The sequence below is a fragment of the Eriocheir sinensis genome, chromosome 57 (assembly GCF_024679095.1).
Source record: "Eriocheir sinensis breed Jianghai 21 chromosome 57, ASM2467909v1, whole genome shotgun sequence".
Lineage (NCBI taxonomy): Eukaryota > Metazoa > Arthropoda > Malacostraca > Decapoda > Varunidae > Eriocheir > Eriocheir sinensis.
The window spans coordinates 733,101-750,600 of NC_066565.1; the positions used below are offsets into that span (position 1 = coordinate 733,101).

Consider the following 17,500-nt stretch of genomic DNA (forward strand, 5'->3'; position numbering starts at 1 on the left):
GACCTGTATTGGGGTTGAGATTGGGTTTTGCTGTGTGTTTTCTCTGGCGGTCTCTGTCTTGGGGTTGTTTTGGGGTCTGTATTGGGGTTGGGATTGGGCTTTTCCGATACCCTACGCCCCGTCCACCCAGCAGTGAATGGGTACCAGGCATTAATCGGGGGTTGTGTCCTGTCTCCTGTGATCTGTTCCCTTCTCCTATAATTCCGTCCCCTTCTGTCTCTCTCTCTCCAGCATATGACCACAGATGTTGCGCCGACTAAACCAAACTTTCCTTTTACCAACCTCTCTCTCTCTCTGTCTGGTTCAGCTCCTGTGCCCCTGTATCTGTCTGTCTGTCTACATTGATGGTTCATGTTCTCAAATTTTTCAGCTCTCACATTGTCAGTATCCCAAGACCACAACGGAGGTTAGTTGAGTCCCCCTAATGTCTGCTTTTAATGTTCAGGGTACAGAAGGCTTGTCAAACTACCACCAGGCTCATAACATTAGGCCTATCTCTGTCAAAGCCTTGTCAAACTATCACCAGGCTCGTAACACTACCCATGGACACACTAACACAACCTCCACCAAAGCCTTGTCAAACTATCACCAGGCTCATAACACTACCCATGGACACACTAACACAACCTCCACCAAAGCCTTGTCAAACTATCACCAGGCTCATAACACTACCCATGGACACACTAACACAACCTCCACCAAAGCCTTGTCACACTATCACCAGGCTCATCACACTACCCATGGACACGCCTTGGCAACCTATCACCAGGCTCATAACACTACCCATGGACACACTAACACAACCTCCACCAAAGCCTTGTCAAACTATCACCAGGCTCATAACACTACCCATGGACACACTAACACAACCTCCACCAAAGCCTTGTCACACTATCACCAGGCTCATAACACTACCCATGGACACACTAACACGACCTCCACCAAAGCCTAAAAATGAATGCGTGAGCCTCAATGTTTGAAAAATGAGCCTTAATATAATTCTAACCTGTGCAGTGTTTTATCTATCGTGCTTAGTGTTGAATACCTTTTATATACCACCGTCATTAGCATATACAAACACCAGCCTCCCCCACTATCTTCTAATACCATCATCATCTCTCTCTCCCACAGCCACGAAGGGCCAGAGTCTGAAGGAGGAGTGGATTGCGTACATATCACGGGAAATTCTACGTGGCCTGTCCCATCTCCATGCCAGCAAGGTCATCCACAGGGACATCAAGGGACAGAATGTGCTGCTCACCGACAATGCGGAGGTCAAGCTAGGTCAGTACCGAGGTCAAGGAAGGGGAGGATGTGGAGTTGTTTTGGTCATTTCTTTCCTCTTCTTCTTCTTTTTCTTCTTTTTTGTGTTAATTTGCTTGTTCTCGTCTCTTGTGTAATTTATCATTCTCTCTCTCTCTCTCTCTCTCTCTCTCTCTCTCTCTCTCTCTCTCATTATGTCAGGTAATTGCATCCCATTATTTTCTTTATCAAAAACTCTGTGATGAAACAATTATCTTTTTTTCCTATCTTTTTCTCCCTCTATCTTTATTTTCCTTCCTCTGTTTGCTTTAATATTCTCTCTCTTTCTTTCTTTCTTTCTTTCTTTCTTTTTTTGTTTGATGTGGGAGGAGGAGGAGGAGGAGGAGGAAGAAGAAATATGTTAAAGGAAGGAGATGGAAGACTGTATTTGTGTTGTATTTTTCTCTCTCTCTCTCTCTCTCTCTCTCTCTCTCTCTCTCTCTCTCTCTCTCTCTCTCTCTTACACTCAATCTCTCTTTTCTTTCCCTTTTTCTCTTCTATGTATACGTTCTCTCACTCACTCACACACTTCCTATATGTATACTTTCCCATATGTATACTTTCCAATATGTATACTTTCCAATATGTATACTTTCTTTCCCTCACTCACTCACTCACAAACTTCCTATATGTATACTTTCCCACATGTATACTGTTTCTCATATGTATACTTTTTCTCCCACATATGTATACTTTCACTCTCTCACTCCCTCACTCCCCCGACCCCACAGTTGACTTCGGCGTGAGTGCCCAGCTGGACCGCACGATAGGGAGGCGCAACACCTTCATCGGCACACCCTACTGGATGGCCCCGGAGGTCATAGCCTGCGATGAGAACCCTGAGGCGACCTATGACAACCGCAGCGACCTCTGGAGTCTGGGTGAGCAAGGGGGGGTTGTATGTTTGACCTAACCTTAGAGATTTTATTTGAGTGACAGTTGGGAGTTGCAGGATTGAGTGTGCAGAGAGGGAGTGCCAGAACAGGGAGAGTTGGGAGCAGCAGGATTGAGTGTGCAGAGAAGGAGTGCCAGAACAGGGAGAGTTGGGAGCAGCAGGATTGAGTGTGCAGAGAGGGAGTGCCAGAACAGGGAGGGTTGGGAGCAGCAGGATTGAGTGTGCAGAGAGGGAGTGCCAGAACAGGGAGAGTTGGGAGCAGCAGGATTGAGTGTGCAGAAGGAGTGCCAGAACAGGAGAGTTGGGAGCAGCAGGATTGAGTGTGCAGAGAGGAGTGCCAGAACAGGAGAGTTGGGAGCAGCAGGATTGAGTGTTCAGAGGAGTGCCAGAACAGGGACCTAAGCAGCAGGATTGAGTGTGCAGAGAGGGAGTGCCAGAACAGGGAGAGTTGGGAGCAGCAGGATTGAGTGTGCAGAGAGGGAGTGCCAGAACAGGGAGAGCTGGGAGTAACAATCTATCCTAACTTAACCTATCCTAACCTAACAGAACCTAACCTAACCTAGCCCAACCTTCCCTAACAAAACCTAGCCTACTGTTCCTTAACCTAACCTAACCTAGCCTACCCTAACAAGACCTACCCTAAGTCTGAGTGAGCCGAGAGTAATTACCTTAGAAAACTTAACCTAACCTAACCTAAGACATTTTATTTTCTCACCCTAATCAGATTTTGCCGAACCTAACCCTCCCCTTCCTCCCTAGGCATCACGGCGCTGGAAATGGCCGAGTCCCAGCCGCCCCTCTGTGACATGCACCCCATGCGCGCTCTCTTCCTCATCCCTCGCAACCCCCCGCCGCGCTTCAAGAACGGCAAGAAGTGGAGCAAGAAATTCCACTCTTTCATCGACAGCGTTCTCGTCAAGGACTACCACCAAGTATGTGTAGAGTTCACCCATGGCCTGATCGCATGCTGGACTCCTATATATATGGCTGTTCTGTAAAAATTGTCATATCTATATCATTCTATCTTCCTTATTTAACCCCCTCGCACACCTTAAGTTTCACACACACAAAAAACTATAATAATTTTTCATCCACTCCGTAAAAACAACCAACCATCTCTCATCCGTGTCTCCCAAACCGCCACTAACCGCTCTCATCCGTTCCCATCCGTCAGAGAACCTACACTGACCAACTCCTGCGGCACCCTTTCATCCGTGACCAGCCCACAGAACGGCAGGTCAGGATTCAGCTCAAGGACCACATAGACCGCTGCAAGAAACATAAACAGAAAGGTACGATATGTAGGGTCAGGTCAGGTCAGGTCAGGTCAGGTTAGTGTCAATATATGTCGCAGAATGTAAAAATAATAAAGGTTAGTGCAAATATATGTCGCAGAATGTAAAAATAATAGAGGTTAGTGCAAATATATGTCGCAGAATGTAAAAATAATAGAGGTTAGTGCAAATATATGTCGCAGAATGTAAAAAATAAAGATTAGTGCAAATATATGTCGCAGAATGTAAAAAATAAAGATTAGTGCAAATATATGTCGTAGAATGTAAAAAAATATCGTACATTCAAGATAATGCTAACCCAACCTAACCTAACCCATATATCTAACTATCTATCTATCCATCTATCGCAGCGGACAGGCAGGAGTCATTCAACTACAACAGCGGATCGGACAATGATGAAGAGGAGACCACACAACCTGGGGAGCCTTCGTCAATTATTCAGGCACCAGCCGGCGACACCCTTAGGAGGAACTTCATGCAAATCCAGGTGTGTGTGTGTGTGTGTGTGTGTGTGTGTGTGTGTGTGTGTGTGTGTGTGTGTGTGTGTGTGTGTGGGAGAGAGGGAAGGAGTGCCGGGAGGGTGTTGCGTGTGTGTGTGTGTGTGGGAGAGAGGGAAGGAGTGCCGGGAGGGTGTTGCGTGTGTGTGTGTGTTTGTATGTGGGAAAGAGGGAGAGAGTGCCAGGAGAGAGAGGTGTGTGTGTGTGTGTGTGTGTGTGTGTGTGTGTGTGTGTGTGTGTGTGTGTGTGTGTGTGTGAAAGAGGGAAGGAGTGGCCAGAGGGTGTTGTGTGTGTGTGTGTGTTTGTGTGTGTGAAAGAGGGAGGGAGTGGCCAGAGGGTGTTTTGTGTGTGTGTGTGTGTGTGTGTGTGTGTGATTTAATGGTTTTGAGTTGTCTTAATTTTTGTCTTCTCTCCATTTTTCCAACCTCCTCCTCTTCTTCCTCCTCCTCCTCCTCCTCCTCCTCCTCCTCCTCCTCCTCCTCTATATATCATCCCTCCTACACCTCCTCCTCTTCTGTCTCCTCCTCCTCCTCTTCCTGTTTCATTTCCCTCTCCTCTTCTTCCTTATCATTCTCCTCCTCTTAATCCTCATTCTTCTTCTTCACCCCCTCCTCCTCCTCCTCCTCCTCCTTTCTCTACCTCCTACTCCTCCTCCTTTTCTTCTTTCTCTCCTCCCCTCCTCCTTCCAACCCCTCCTCCTCCTCCTCCTCCTCCTCCAGGAACACCAGCGGAACGGAGGGAAGAAAGAGAAGGAGGAAATCCCCGAGCCTGGACCCCCTGCACGCCCGGTCCTCCCAGCTCGCTTACTTGGGGGCGATCAAGCACCCCCACAACGCCCCCTCCCCCCGCCCCCCCAGGCCCGCGAGCAGCACCCGGCCGCCCTCCACAAGCCCGCCACGCCCCCCCAGCACCACCCCAGGTATCAGCAGAGAGAGAGAGAGAGAGATCAGCGCCCAGTGAGGGGGGAGAGAGAGAGAGAAAGGTCGGTTTTTGGTTGAATTTTTGGATTTTTTTCCCATTATTTTTTCTTCTTTGTTGATATTTTTTGTTTTGTTTTCTTTTTGTTTGTTTGTTTGTTTTTCTTGGTTGTTTTCTTGTTTTGTGATAATTTTGGGGATTTTTTGAGCTTTCATTTTTATTATTATTATTATTATTATCATCATCATCATCATCATCATCGCCGGCACTTGGGATCGCAGGTAACAAACAAACAAACAAACAAACAAACGAACAGAGAAAGACAACAAACAGGAACTATAAAAAAAAAAAAATAGAAATAAGAAGAAAAAAAAATGAAAATATATGAAAAAACAACAAAAAACACAAGAAAATACTAACATGTGCGTTTTTTTCCCCGTTTTCTCTCCCCGTGTGCGTCTGTGTGCGCGCGTAGGGAGTCGAGGGAGTCCCGGGAGTCGCGAAACGCACACGTCAACAAACAGCCACAGCCGCAGCCGCAGCCCCCGTCGCAAGCGCAGGCCGCCAGAAAGCCCGAGGTGAGTGCGTGTGTGTGTGCATGTGCGTGTGTGTGTGTGCGTATGTGTGTGTTTGGATGTCAAGTTTTTATTTATTTATTTTATTTTTTTTTATCACCCTTTCCTTCCTTCCTTCCTTCCTTCCTTCCTTCCTTCCTTCTTCCTTCCTTCCTTTCTTTATCTCACCTTCTTTTCCTTCCTTCTTTCCTTCCTTCCTTCCTTTCCTTCCTTCCTTCCTTCTCTGTTTCTTCCTTCCTTAACCTTTTCCTTATTCCTTCTCTCCTTAATTCATATCTCATTCCTCCTCCTCCTCCTCCTCCTCCTCTTCTTCTTCTTCCTTCTCCTCCTCCTCTTCTTTTTTTCTCCCTCCTTTTCTTTCTAATTATTTTGCAGCTTTCCTCTCCTTTTCTACCTCCTCCTCCTCCTCCTCCTCCTTCTCTTCCTCTTCTTCTTCCTTCTCCTCCTCCTCTTCTTTTCTTTCTCCCTCCTTTTCTTTATAATTATTTTACAGCTTTCCTCTCCTTTTCTACCTCTCCTCCTCCTCCTCCTCCTCCTCCTCTTCTTCCTCCTCCTGTTTTCTTATGTATGTCGTATAAGTGTATCTTTATATTCAGAAATCAAACTTTTTTTTTCATTCATACACAAATTTTTATATATATTAATTTTTCCACTTGTAAAATATATATATACATGCTATTTATTTATTTTTTTATTGTGTATATTCATCTTAAAACGTGTGTGTGTGTGTGTGTGTGTGTGCGTGTGTGTGCGTGCGTGTGTGTGTGTGTGTAACTATCATTATCATTAGTAATATTGTTATCATCATCATCATCATCAATGGTTAATGTCGTTCGTGGTTTTGATGCATACTTTCCCCTCCCCCCCCCCCTCTTCTTCTCCCCCCCCCCACACACACCATTATCTTCCCATCAACAGTGTGATATATCTGCCCTCTTTGTAAGTTACCCAGCATCTTCCCTGTCTACGCATGGTTGTAGCACACACACACACACACACACACTCACACACACACACACACACACAGACAGGCAATGCACTGATCTATATAATAATGGATTGGCTTAACCCTTTCCTTGTATTGGCTTGGTAGTGCTAGAGAGAGAGAGAGAGAGAGAGAGAGAGAGAGAGAGAGAGAGAGAGAGAGAGAATCAAAGTGGGTAGGATCGGAAGGGAGAAAGTAAGAGTGGGAGAGAGAGTTGGAGGAAGAAAGGGAAAGTGAGTGGGTTGCATTGGAGAGAAAGTGAGAGAGAGAGAGAGAGAGAGAGCGAGTGGGTAGGAGAGAGAAAGGGAAAGTGGAGGGAAGAGAGAGAGAGAGAGAAAGGGTGGAAGGGAGAAAAGAGAAAGCAGGAAAGGAGAAAGAAAGGGAAAGTTAAGAGAGAGAGAGAGAGAGAGAGAGAGAGAGAGAGAGAGAGAGAGAGAGAGAGAGAGCATGCCATAGGCCGCTACTATTACTAACTTTATTATTTTTCTTTTCTTTCTTTTTTTTCTTTTTTTCTCATTTTTTTCATATCATCTCCTTGGTTGGTCGGTGTGGCTGTGTGACCCCCCCCCCCTCCCCTCCTTCCTTCCTTCCTTCATTTCTTCCTTTCCTTCCTTCCTTCCTTCCCTTCTTTCCTTCCTTCTTTCCTTTCTTCCTTCGTTTCTTCCTTCCTTCCTCTGTTCTTTCCCTTCCTCCTCCTCCTCCTCCTAATCTTCTTCCCTTCCTTCCTTCCTTTCCTTCATTCCTTCATTCATTCCTTCATTCATTCTTTCCTTGCCTTCCTTCTTTCCTTTCTTCCTTCCTCTGTTCTTTCCCTTCCTCCTCCTCCCCCTCCTAATCTTCTTTCCTTCCTTCCTTCCTTCCTTCCTTCCTCTGTTCTTTCCCTTCCTCCTCCTCCTCCTCCTCCTCTTCCTTCTCTCCTTCTTCTGTTTTGTCTTCCTCTTCTTCTTCGTTTTCCTTTTCATCTTTCTCCTGTCTTCCTCCTCCTCCTCCTCCTCTTCCATCTACTTCTCTTATGCATCTTCCTCCTCCTCCTCCTCCTCCTCCTCCTCCTCCTTATATGGACAGCTTCCACCACGCAAGTTAAAGGTTAGTGCAAAAAAAAAAAAAAAATTATGAAAAGACCGATCAATGATTTCCGCTGCTATCATCATCATCATCATCATCATTGTTATTATTATTATTATCATCATTATTATTGCCGTCGATGTCGTTTCGCTTATACTAGAAATCTGCGCTTGCTTGTATTGCTTATAAAAATGATTCTCTCGATCTTTGTTTATTTTATTTATTTATTTTTATTATTATTATTATTATTTACCTTTGTTTCTGATCTTGTTGTTGTTGTTGTTGTTGTCGTTGTTTGCATCTTGGGAGTGTCCGATTATTACGATTATTATTATTATTATTATTATTATTATTATTATCATTATTATTACTATATGCTTCTCTGTGTATTCCAACCCTGCTTGCGAGAGAGAGAGAGAGAGAGAGAGAGAGACCTGCCCCCTTCAAGCCAACTTCATTCCCCCCAAAAAAAAACAAGAAAAAGAAAGAAAACAAAAATTACCGATAACCTCAAACTTCCTCAGTCCCCCCCTAAAAACTGAGAGAGAGAGAGAGAGAGAGAGAGAGAGAGAGAGAGAGAGAGAGAGAGAGAACCTCCTAACCCCCCCCCTCTAAACCAACTCCACAACCTAAAAAAAAATAAGAAAAAAAAAATATCGCCCATATCCCAATCTTCCCGAGTCCCCCTTGAAAAATAAACACCCATTTTCTATCACATTGAGAGAGAGAGAGAGAGAGAGAGAGAGAGAGAGCAACCAACCCCGTCCCATAATCTAACCCCCCCCAAAAAATATAAAAAAAATCCCATATTCATCTTTCCGAGTCCCCCATGAAAAACAAACCCCCATTTTCTATGACATTTAAACCCATTTTCTCCCCTCTAGGACCTGGACATGCTCGCCCAACACCTGAACGAGCTTGGCGCCGTGTGAGACGAACTGGGAGGCGAGAGCGAGGCGAGGCGAGAGCGAGAGAGAGAGAGAGCGAGAGAGAGAGCGAGAATGGGAGCGAGAGAGAGAGCGTGAACGAGAGAGGGAGAGCGAGAGGTTGAGAGAGAGGGAGAGGGAGAGAGAGAGAGAGAGGAGAGAGCAGGAGAAGACCAGGCAGAATGGAGAGAAGAGAGGAGGAGAGAGCGGAGGAGGAGGAGGGGGGAATAAGCACGAGACCCCAGGACCGCAGCCGCCCCTCATAGAAGAAGACTCGAGCGATGACGATGATGAGGGGAGAGTGCGGAACGATGGCACACTCCTCGCCTCGGACCCTCCCAAGCCCCTGTGAGTTGACCGCTGATGGGTTTTGGCGCCTATGGTTTTCTTGTGTTTATATTTATTTATTTCGTTTATTTTTCATTGAATTTCTCTAACTTCTATTGACTTTATTTTTCATTCAATTTCCCTAACTTTTATTTTTTTATGTAGTTGACTATTTTTCATTCAATTTCTCTTTATTTTTCATTCAATTTCTCTTTATTTTTCATTCAATTTCTCTAACTTTTATTTTTTTATGTAGTTGACTTTTTCATTCAATTTCTCTTTATTTTTCATTCAATTTCTCTTTATTTTTCATTCAATTTCTCTTTATTTTTCATTCAATTTCTCTTTATTTTTCATTCAATTTCTCTTTATTTTTCATTCAATTTCTCTTTATTTTTCATTCAATTTCTCTAACTTTTATTTTTTTATGTAGTTGACTTTTTCATTCAATTTCTCTTTATTTTTCATTCAATTTCTCTTTATTTTTCATTCAATTTCTCTTTATTTTTCATTCAATTTCTCTTTATTTTTCATTCAATTTCTCTTTATTTTTCATTCAATTTCTCTTTATTTTTCATTCAATTTCTCTTTATTTTTCATTCAATTTCTCTTTATTTTTCATTCAATTTCTCTTTATTTTTCATTCAATTTCTCTTTATTTTTCATTCAATTTCTCTTTATTTTTCATTCAATTTCTCTTTATTTTTCATTCAATTTCTCTTTATTTTTCATTCAATTTCTCTTTATTTTTCATTCAATTTCTCTTTATTTTTCATTCAATTTCTCTTTATTTTTCATTCAATTTCTCTTTATTTTTCATTCAATTTCTCTAATTTTTATTTTTTATGTAGTTGACTATTTTTCATTCAATTTCTCTTTATTTTTCATTCAATTTCTCTTTATTTTTCATTCAATTTCTCTCATTTTTCATCATTTTCAAGCTGTTTTTTCTCTCTATCAAGCTTTCTTATTCATTTTCAAGCCTTTTTTATATATTTTTTTAAACTTTATAATCTTTTCATAATATTTAATCTTTATAATCTTTCAATGATCTCTAGTTACAACATTTTCAAGCTTGTTTTTATATGTTTTTTAAACTTTATAATCTTTTCACAGTATTTAATCTTTATAATCTTTCAATGATCTTTACTTTTAACATTTTCAAGCTTGTTTTTTTATATTTTTTAAACTTTATAATCTTTTCACAATATTTAATCTCCATAATCTTTCAATGATCTTTAGTTTTAACATTTTCAAGCTTGTTTTTATATTTTTTAAACTTTATAATCTTTTCATCTTTATTTTTTTATTATTTTCAAGCTTTTTTATATCTTTTTTTAAACTTTATAATCTTTTCATCTTTATTTTTTTATTATTTTCAAGACTTTTTCATATATTTTTTTAAACTTTATAATCTTTTCACAGTATTTAATCTTTATAATCTTTCAATGATCTTTACTTTTAACATTTTCAAGCCTGTTTTTATATTTTTTAAACTTTATAATCTTTTCAACTTTATTTTTTTATTATTTTCAAGACTTTTTCATATATTTTTTTAAACTTTATAATCTTTTCACAATATTTAATTTCTATAATCTTTCAATGATCTTTAGTTTTAACATTTTCAAGCCTGTTTTTATATTTTTTAAACTTTATAATCTTTTCATCTTTATTTTTTATTATTTTCAAGCTTTTTTTATATCTTTTTTAAAACTATGATCTTTTCACAATAGTTAATCTTTATAATCTTTCAATGATCTTTATTTTTAACATTTTCAAGCCTGTTTTTATATGTTTTTAAACTTTTCAACATTTTCAAGACTTTTATATATTTTTTTAAACTTTATAATCTTTCAATGATCTTTATTTTTTATCATTCTCAAGCTATTCTCTCTCTCTCTCTCTCTCTCTCTCTCTCTCTCTCTCTCTCTCTCTCTCTCTCTCTCTCTCTCTCTCTCCTAGTGTCATTTCTCTCTCAAATCTTTGTTATCCTGGTTCAAGGTTAGGATTTTCAGGCCTATCTGGATGTTAACAAATGCATGTTTTCTACGAGTGATCTCTTATGTTATTTATTTTTTATTATTTTTTTTATTTTTTTATTGGTATATTATTTTGTTTATCCTGTCCTGTCCTTCCCTCCCCTCCCCTCCCTCCCCTTCCCCTTCCTTGCTTAACTAACCTATTTATTTAGTTTGTATTTAGGTGATGTTGTGTTTGCTTGTGTTTATTATTGCGAGCATTGTTTTATTTTGTTTTGATTGGTATAACTATTAAGGAAATTGAAGAGATATTTTTTGTATTGGAATATTTAAATCAACTTCAAATTACTCTCTACTAACATTAATTTATCCACTCAAAAACAAAACAAAAACAGATCAGGTATTCAATCTCTTTTTCAGTAAGAAATTCATCAGCTAACACTAAAATTATACCTGTGCAGTTTTAAAAAATATCTACTTTTGGAAAACTTAAAATTACCTTAACGAAAATTAATTATCCACTAACAATGAACACACACACACACAGACACACAGACACACACACACACACACACACACACAGAATAGCATTATACAGGATACAATAGGGATCGGAGAAATTGAACAGGGAAGACTTAGTGGTACGTGACACACACACACACACACACACACACACACACACACACACACACACACACACACACACACACACACACACACACACACACACACACACACACACACACACATACACACAACAGCATCGGACATTACAACACCATAACAACCATCACTAGTATATCGTAACACACACACACGCACACTCACACACACACCACATAACAACCACAACAACCACACAGCCACCACATCAACCCCAAACAACCATCAGTAGCTTATCGTAGCGAGCCAGCCTGCCAGCCCGCCGCCTCCCCCCACCCCCCACTAACCCACTAACGGCCCCTCCCCGCTCTTCTCCACTAAACAGGTACGACTATTCCACTTTCAGACCAGCGGAAGGTGCTCTACCCCACACGGCCCTGCAAGGTGGGTGATAGCGACCTTACCTGTGTGTGTGTGTACCTGTGACCTTACCTGTGTGTGTGTTTACCTGTGACCTTACCTGTGTGTGTGTTTACCTGTGACCTTGCCTGTATGACCTTACCTGTGTGTGTGTTTAACTGTGTGACCTTACCTGTATGACCTTCCTCTTCCTCCTCCTCCTTCTTCTTCTTCCTCCTCCTCTTCCTTCTTTTATTTTACATATTTTACAAGGAAGATTACGCACACACACACACACACACACACACACACACACACACATGCACACACACACCATATATATTCTCTCTCTCTCTCTCTCTCTCTCTCTCTCTCTCTCTCTCTCTCTCTGTATTTGTTGTCTACAGTACCCGTGTGTGTGTGTGTGTGTGTGTGTGTGTGTGTGTGTGTTATGGGTCAGGTGTGTCATTATTAAAGTCAAGTTAAGTAAGAAAATTGATGAAATAAGTCACTTGGGAAAACATTTTTAATTTTTGTGGTTATTTATATTTGATTTCATTGCGTCATAACATAATTTTATCTCTCTCTTTTTCAGTCTCTCGGTATCTCTCTCTCTCTGTCTCTCTCTATCACCCTAAAAAAAAAATAATGATAATAATAATATGTCGATTTCTCTGTCTCTTTCAATTTCACTCTATCTATATATCTATCTATCTATCACTCACTTTCTCCTTTAATAATAATAATAATAATAATAATAGAAATGAGAATAAGAATATTAAGACCTCATATAACTTAACTCATATAACTATTGAAGGTGAAGGAAGAGAAGGAGGAGGAGGAGGAAGAGAAGGGAAAGGAGGAGGAGAGGAGGAATCATAGTAGAAGGAGAGGAGGAATCGTAGTAGAAGGAGGAGGAGGAGGAGGAAACAGGGGAAGAAGAGGAGGAGGAGGAGGAGGAGGAGGAAGAAGAAGAAGAGAAGGGAAAGAAGGAGAAGGAAACAGGAAGAAAAGGAGGAGGAAGAAGAGAAGGAAAGGAGAAGGAGGAGGAGGAGGAGGAGGAAGAAGAGAAGGAAAAGGAGGAGAGGAGGAGGAGGAGGAAATCGTACAAGTATTAAGAGTCATAGAAGGAGGAAGAAGAAGAAGAAGAAGAAGAAACATTAGCCAAACTTAGTAGTAGAAGGAAGAGAAGGAGGAGGAGGAAGAAGAAGAAGAGAAGAGAGAGGAGGAGGAAGAAGAAGAAGAAGAAAAAAAAAAACATTAGCCAAACTTAACCTAACAATACCAATACTAACAATGATAACAAAAACTCTACCCTTACACCCACAGGCCCCCCACCCAACCGGCCTCTCCCGCCCACTCCGGATGACGAGGAATCCAGCGGAGGCACCCTAATCATGCGCAGGGTGAGTACGGGTGTGTAAGGGAGAGAGAGAGAGAGAGATAGTGTGTGTGTGTGTGTGTGTGTATGTTAGGGTGTGTAAGGGTGTGAGAGAGAGAGAGATCGTGTGTGTGTGTGTATGTTAGGGTGTGTAAGGGTGAGAGAGAGAGAGAGAGAGAGAGAGAGTGTGTGTGTGTGTCTGTGTCTGTGAGGGAGGGAGAGAGAAGGAAGGGAGGAATGGAGGAGGGAGATTAAGGGAGGGAGGGAAGGAAGGAAAGGGAGAGAGAGAAGGAAGGGAGGAATGGAGGAGGGAGATTAAGGGAGGGAGGGAAGGAAGGAGAGGAAAGGGAGAGAAATGTTAAAAAGAATGTGTGGAGAGAGAGAGAGAGAGAGAGAGAGAGAGTGTATGTGTGTGTGTGTGTGTTTGACAAGAAAGAATTAAAAAAAAAAGGAAAATATGAAAGAAAAATGAAAAAAACAAGAAAAAAAGGACAAAAAAAAACATGTATGTGTGTATGTATGTGTGTGTGTGTGTGTGTGTGTGTGTGTGTGTGAATTCTATGGGGCTTATTAATACATATAAACACTATGGTGATGGGATAACTATAGAAAATTCATTAATTCTATAACATCAATGGTAGTAGTAGTAGTAGTAGTAGTAGTAGTAGAGGTACTTATAATATCGGTGGTGGGGTTTCTAATACTAATAAAGAGGAAGGAAGAAGAGGAGGAGGAGGAAGAGGAGGAGGTTTATAAAGATGATTAAGATAAAGAACAGGAATAAGAGCGGAAGAGGAGGAGGAGGAGGAGGAAGAAAGATAGAGAAGAGGAGAACTGATGATGATAGTGGATGATTAAGAAGAGGAGGAGGAGGAGGAGGGGGAGGAAGATTAGGAGGAGGAGGAGGAGGAAGAAGAGGAGGGAAAGGAAGAGAAGGAAGAAGAGGAGGAGGAAGAGGAAGAGAAGTAGAAATATTAGTAGGAAGATGAGGAGGAGGAAGAAGAGAAGGGAAAGGAGGAAGAGAAGAAGTAGAAATATTAATAGGAAGACTAGGAGGAGGAAGAAGAAGAGAAGGGAAAGGAGGAGGAGGAGGAGGAGGAGGAAGAGGAAGAGGAAGAAGAGAGAGATTACCCTCCTCTCACCACCAGTCCACCAGCCGCGAAGGGGACAACCAATCAACCACAACAACCACAACAACCACCACAACCACCAGTTCCACCAGCACCAGTAGTAGTAGTAGCAACAGCGGCGGAGGCGGAGGTGGATTTGGTCAACCGAGAAGAGTTAGCAGGGACATGAGTGGAGTCGGTGGAGGCGGTAAACCGAAAAAGCCTCGTCCGCTAGTCCACCAAAGCAGCGACAGTGACCTCATAGCAACCGCACAGCACCACCACCGCCGCAACGATTCGGACTCGCGAATCGGGTTGCTCCGCCGACACCACACGGACCTGACTCCGACCCCACAGCCAACTCAACCCGGAAGCAAGCCCGCGCCGGCCCCGAGTCCCTCCCGGCGGTCCGAGGTCACCCAAGCCAGTGATCCGAGTGAACCGATTCTGACGGACTTCCTCGGTCTGCCCGGGGACCTCAACCGGATGGAGTTACGCCGTCAAGGCTCACTCGATGATTTCCCGGGGCTGTCGGGGTCCGGGGGCAGCGCTGGGGGCGGGGCAAGACCAGACTGGGGCCCCCGAAGAGAGAAAACGGATGTCGATTTGCGGCGAGCGGAGTTACGGAATGATCTTGAGAGGTGGAGAGCCAGCCGTCAGGTGGACTCCCGACAGGTAGACATCAAACGCATGGTGGATTATAGGGCTTGTGGGTGTGCATGGAAGCCCGAACAAGCCCAACGCAGCCCTGTGCAAGCCTGAACAAGCCGTGTGTGTGTTTGTCCGAGCCTGGAAATTCTACTAACAACTCGTATATTAAAATAATTAAAAAAACGGGCTTGATGTCTGCATGGAAAGCCCTATACAAGCCTGACCAAGCCCTGTACAAGCCTAGTCTTCCGTCCAAGCCTGGCAAGCCCACTAACACACATTTTGCAGTCGATATTTTGTGTTAGAAATAAGAATACTGGGCTTAATGGCTGCATGGAAAGCCCTAAACCAAGCCCCATACAAGCCTGGCCAAGCCCTGTACAAGCCTAGTCTTCCATCCAAGCCTGGCAAGCCCACTAACACATATAAGTCGATTTTTTGTGTTAGAAATAAGAATACTGGGCTTAATGGCTGCATGGAAAGCCCTAAACCAAGCCCCATACAAGCCTGGCCAAGCCTTGTACAAGCCTAGTCTTCCATCCAAGCCTGGCAAGCCCACTAACACATATAAGTCGATTTTTTGTGTTAGAAATAAGAATACTGGGCTTAATGGCTGCATGGAAAGCCCTAAACCAAGCCCCATACAAGCCTGGCCAAGCCCTATACAAGCCTAGTCTATCGTCCAGGCCTGTCAAGCCCACTAACACACATAGCAGTCGATTTTTGTGTTAGAAATAACGGGCTTGTTGGCTGCATGGAAAGCCTGAAATCAAGCCCATGGAAGCCTATTTAAGCCCTGTGTGTGTTCGTCCAAGCCTGAAAAAAGCCCACTAACACGTCTCGGAAATATAGACTCTGAAATGGCAGTAATAGACGCTGGATTTGAACGAAACTAACTATTTTTTTTTACGGATTCCGATGCTGTGGAGTTGATTGGACTAATATAACCACTACCTCCTCCTCCTCCTCCTCCTCCTCCTCTTCTTCCTCTTCTTCTGTCTCTTCTTCCTCCTCCTCCTCTTCTTCTGTCTCCTCCTCCTCCTCCTCTTCACCCTTTTCCTTCCTGTTGTTTTTCTTCCTCCTCTTTTTCTTTATTCTTTCTCCTCCTCCTCCTCCTCTTCTTCCTCTTCTTCTGTCTCTTCTTCCTCCTCCTCCTCTTCTTCTGTCTCCTCCTCCTCCTCTTCTTCCTTTTCCTTCCTGTTGTTTTTCTTCCTCCTCTCTTTCTTTATTCTTTCTCCTCCTCCTCCTCCTCCTCCTCCTCCTCTTCTGTCTCTTCTTCTTCCTCCTCCTCTTCTTCTGTCTCCTCCTCCTCCTCCTCTTCACCCTTTTCCTTCCTGTTGTTTTTCTTCCTCCTCTTTTTCTTTATTCTTTCTCCTCCTCCTCCTCCTCCTCCTCTTCTTCTTCTTCCTTTTATTTTCCTTCATTATTTATTTATTTATTTTTTATTTTACAAGGAAGATTACACACACACACACACACACCATATCTCTCTCTCTCTCTCTCTCTCTCTCTCTCTCTCTCTCTCTCTCTCTCTCTCTCTCTCTCTCTCTCTCTCTCAATGGATTTACTAACAGCATGTGCGTTTCTGTGTGTGTGCGTGTGTGTTTGTGTGCGTCTAAAATTGTGTGTCTGTGTATATAGCAATAACACTTGGGTGAGACTTGTATATATAAAGCATGTATACTCACCCTTATGTGCGCGTGTGTGTGTGTGTGTGTGTGTGCGTGAGCGTGTGCGTGAAGCTCTGTAAATTCCTTTCTTTCCATACACACACACACACACATACACACACATACACACATTTCTATTTTCTATTCCTTCAACTCTTATGGAGGAACGGAGATTGTGGGGATGATAATACTGATAAAGAAGGGAGATGGGAGAAGAGGAAAGATAAAAGAAGAAGAAGAAAGGAAGGAAGGAAGAGAAAAGGAAGGAAGGAAGGAAATTTGATGACCAGGAAAAAATATTAGTAAAAGAATGAGATATTTTTTACAAGGACAAATTTTCTTCAAGGCTTTGGGAAAAATAGTTACAAAGAAAAGGAAATAGAGAAAGTGGAGATAGAGGAAGAGAGGAATAAAGAGGAGGAGGAGGAGGAGGAGGAAGAAGAAGGAAGAGGAGGAGATATTTTTAAGCGGACAAATTTTCTTCAAGGCTTCAGGAAAAATAATTGTAAAGGAAAGGAAATAGAGAAAGTGGAGATAGAGGAAGAGAGGGATAAAGAGGAGGAGGAGGAGGAGAGGAAGAAGAAGAAGGAAGAAGAGGAGGACAAGGAAATGAGATGAAGAAGGAAGAAGAGGAGGAGGAGGAGGAAATGAGAGGAGGAAGAAAAGGAAGAGGAGGAGGAGGAAGAAGAAGAGGGAAAAAGGAGGAGGAGGAGTAAATGAGAGGATGAAGAAGAAGAAGGAAGAGAAGGAGGAGGAAGAAGAAGAAGGAAGAGGAGGAGGAGGAGGAAATGAGATGAAGAAGGAAGAAGAGGAGGAGGAGGAGGAAATGAGATGAAGAAGGAAGAAGAGGAGGAGGAGGAGGAAGAAAAGGAAGAAGAGGGAAAAAGGAGGAGGAGGAGGAAATGAGAGGAAGAAGAAGAAGA

The 17,500-nt window shown here is 42.4% G+C and overlaps 1 protein-coding gene across 1 annotated transcript in view; it reads left to right on the forward strand.

Annotated features, from left to right (window-relative positions):
• The window catches only part of LOC126984328 (serine/threonine-protein kinase mig-15-like), a 61,137-nt gene that overhangs the window by 14,698 nt on the left and 28,939 nt on the right, over window positions 1–17,500 (forward strand). Inside the window, exons 6-17 of the mRNA XM_050837940.1 lie at window positions 1,132–1,284; window positions 2,034–2,183; window positions 2,957–3,129; window positions 3,372–3,489; window positions 3,843–3,979; window positions 4,709–4,971; window positions 5,383–5,485; window positions 8,417–8,458; window positions 8,499–8,806; window positions 11,753–11,811; window positions 13,096–13,172; window positions 14,296–14,931. Coding sequence (XP_050693897.1) covers window positions 1,132–1,284; window positions 2,034–2,183; window positions 2,957–3,129; window positions 3,372–3,489; window positions 3,843–3,979; window positions 4,709–4,971; window positions 5,383–5,485; window positions 8,417–8,458; window positions 8,499–8,806; window positions 11,753–11,811; window positions 13,096–13,172; window positions 14,296–14,931 — 2,219 coding nt within the window. The remainder of the gene's footprint in view (window positions 1–1,131; window positions 1,285–2,033; window positions 2,184–2,956; window positions 3,130–3,371; window positions 3,490–3,842; window positions 3,980–4,708; window positions 4,972–5,382; window positions 5,486–8,416; window positions 8,459–8,498; window positions 8,807–11,752; window positions 11,812–13,095; window positions 13,173–14,295; window positions 14,932–17,500) is intronic.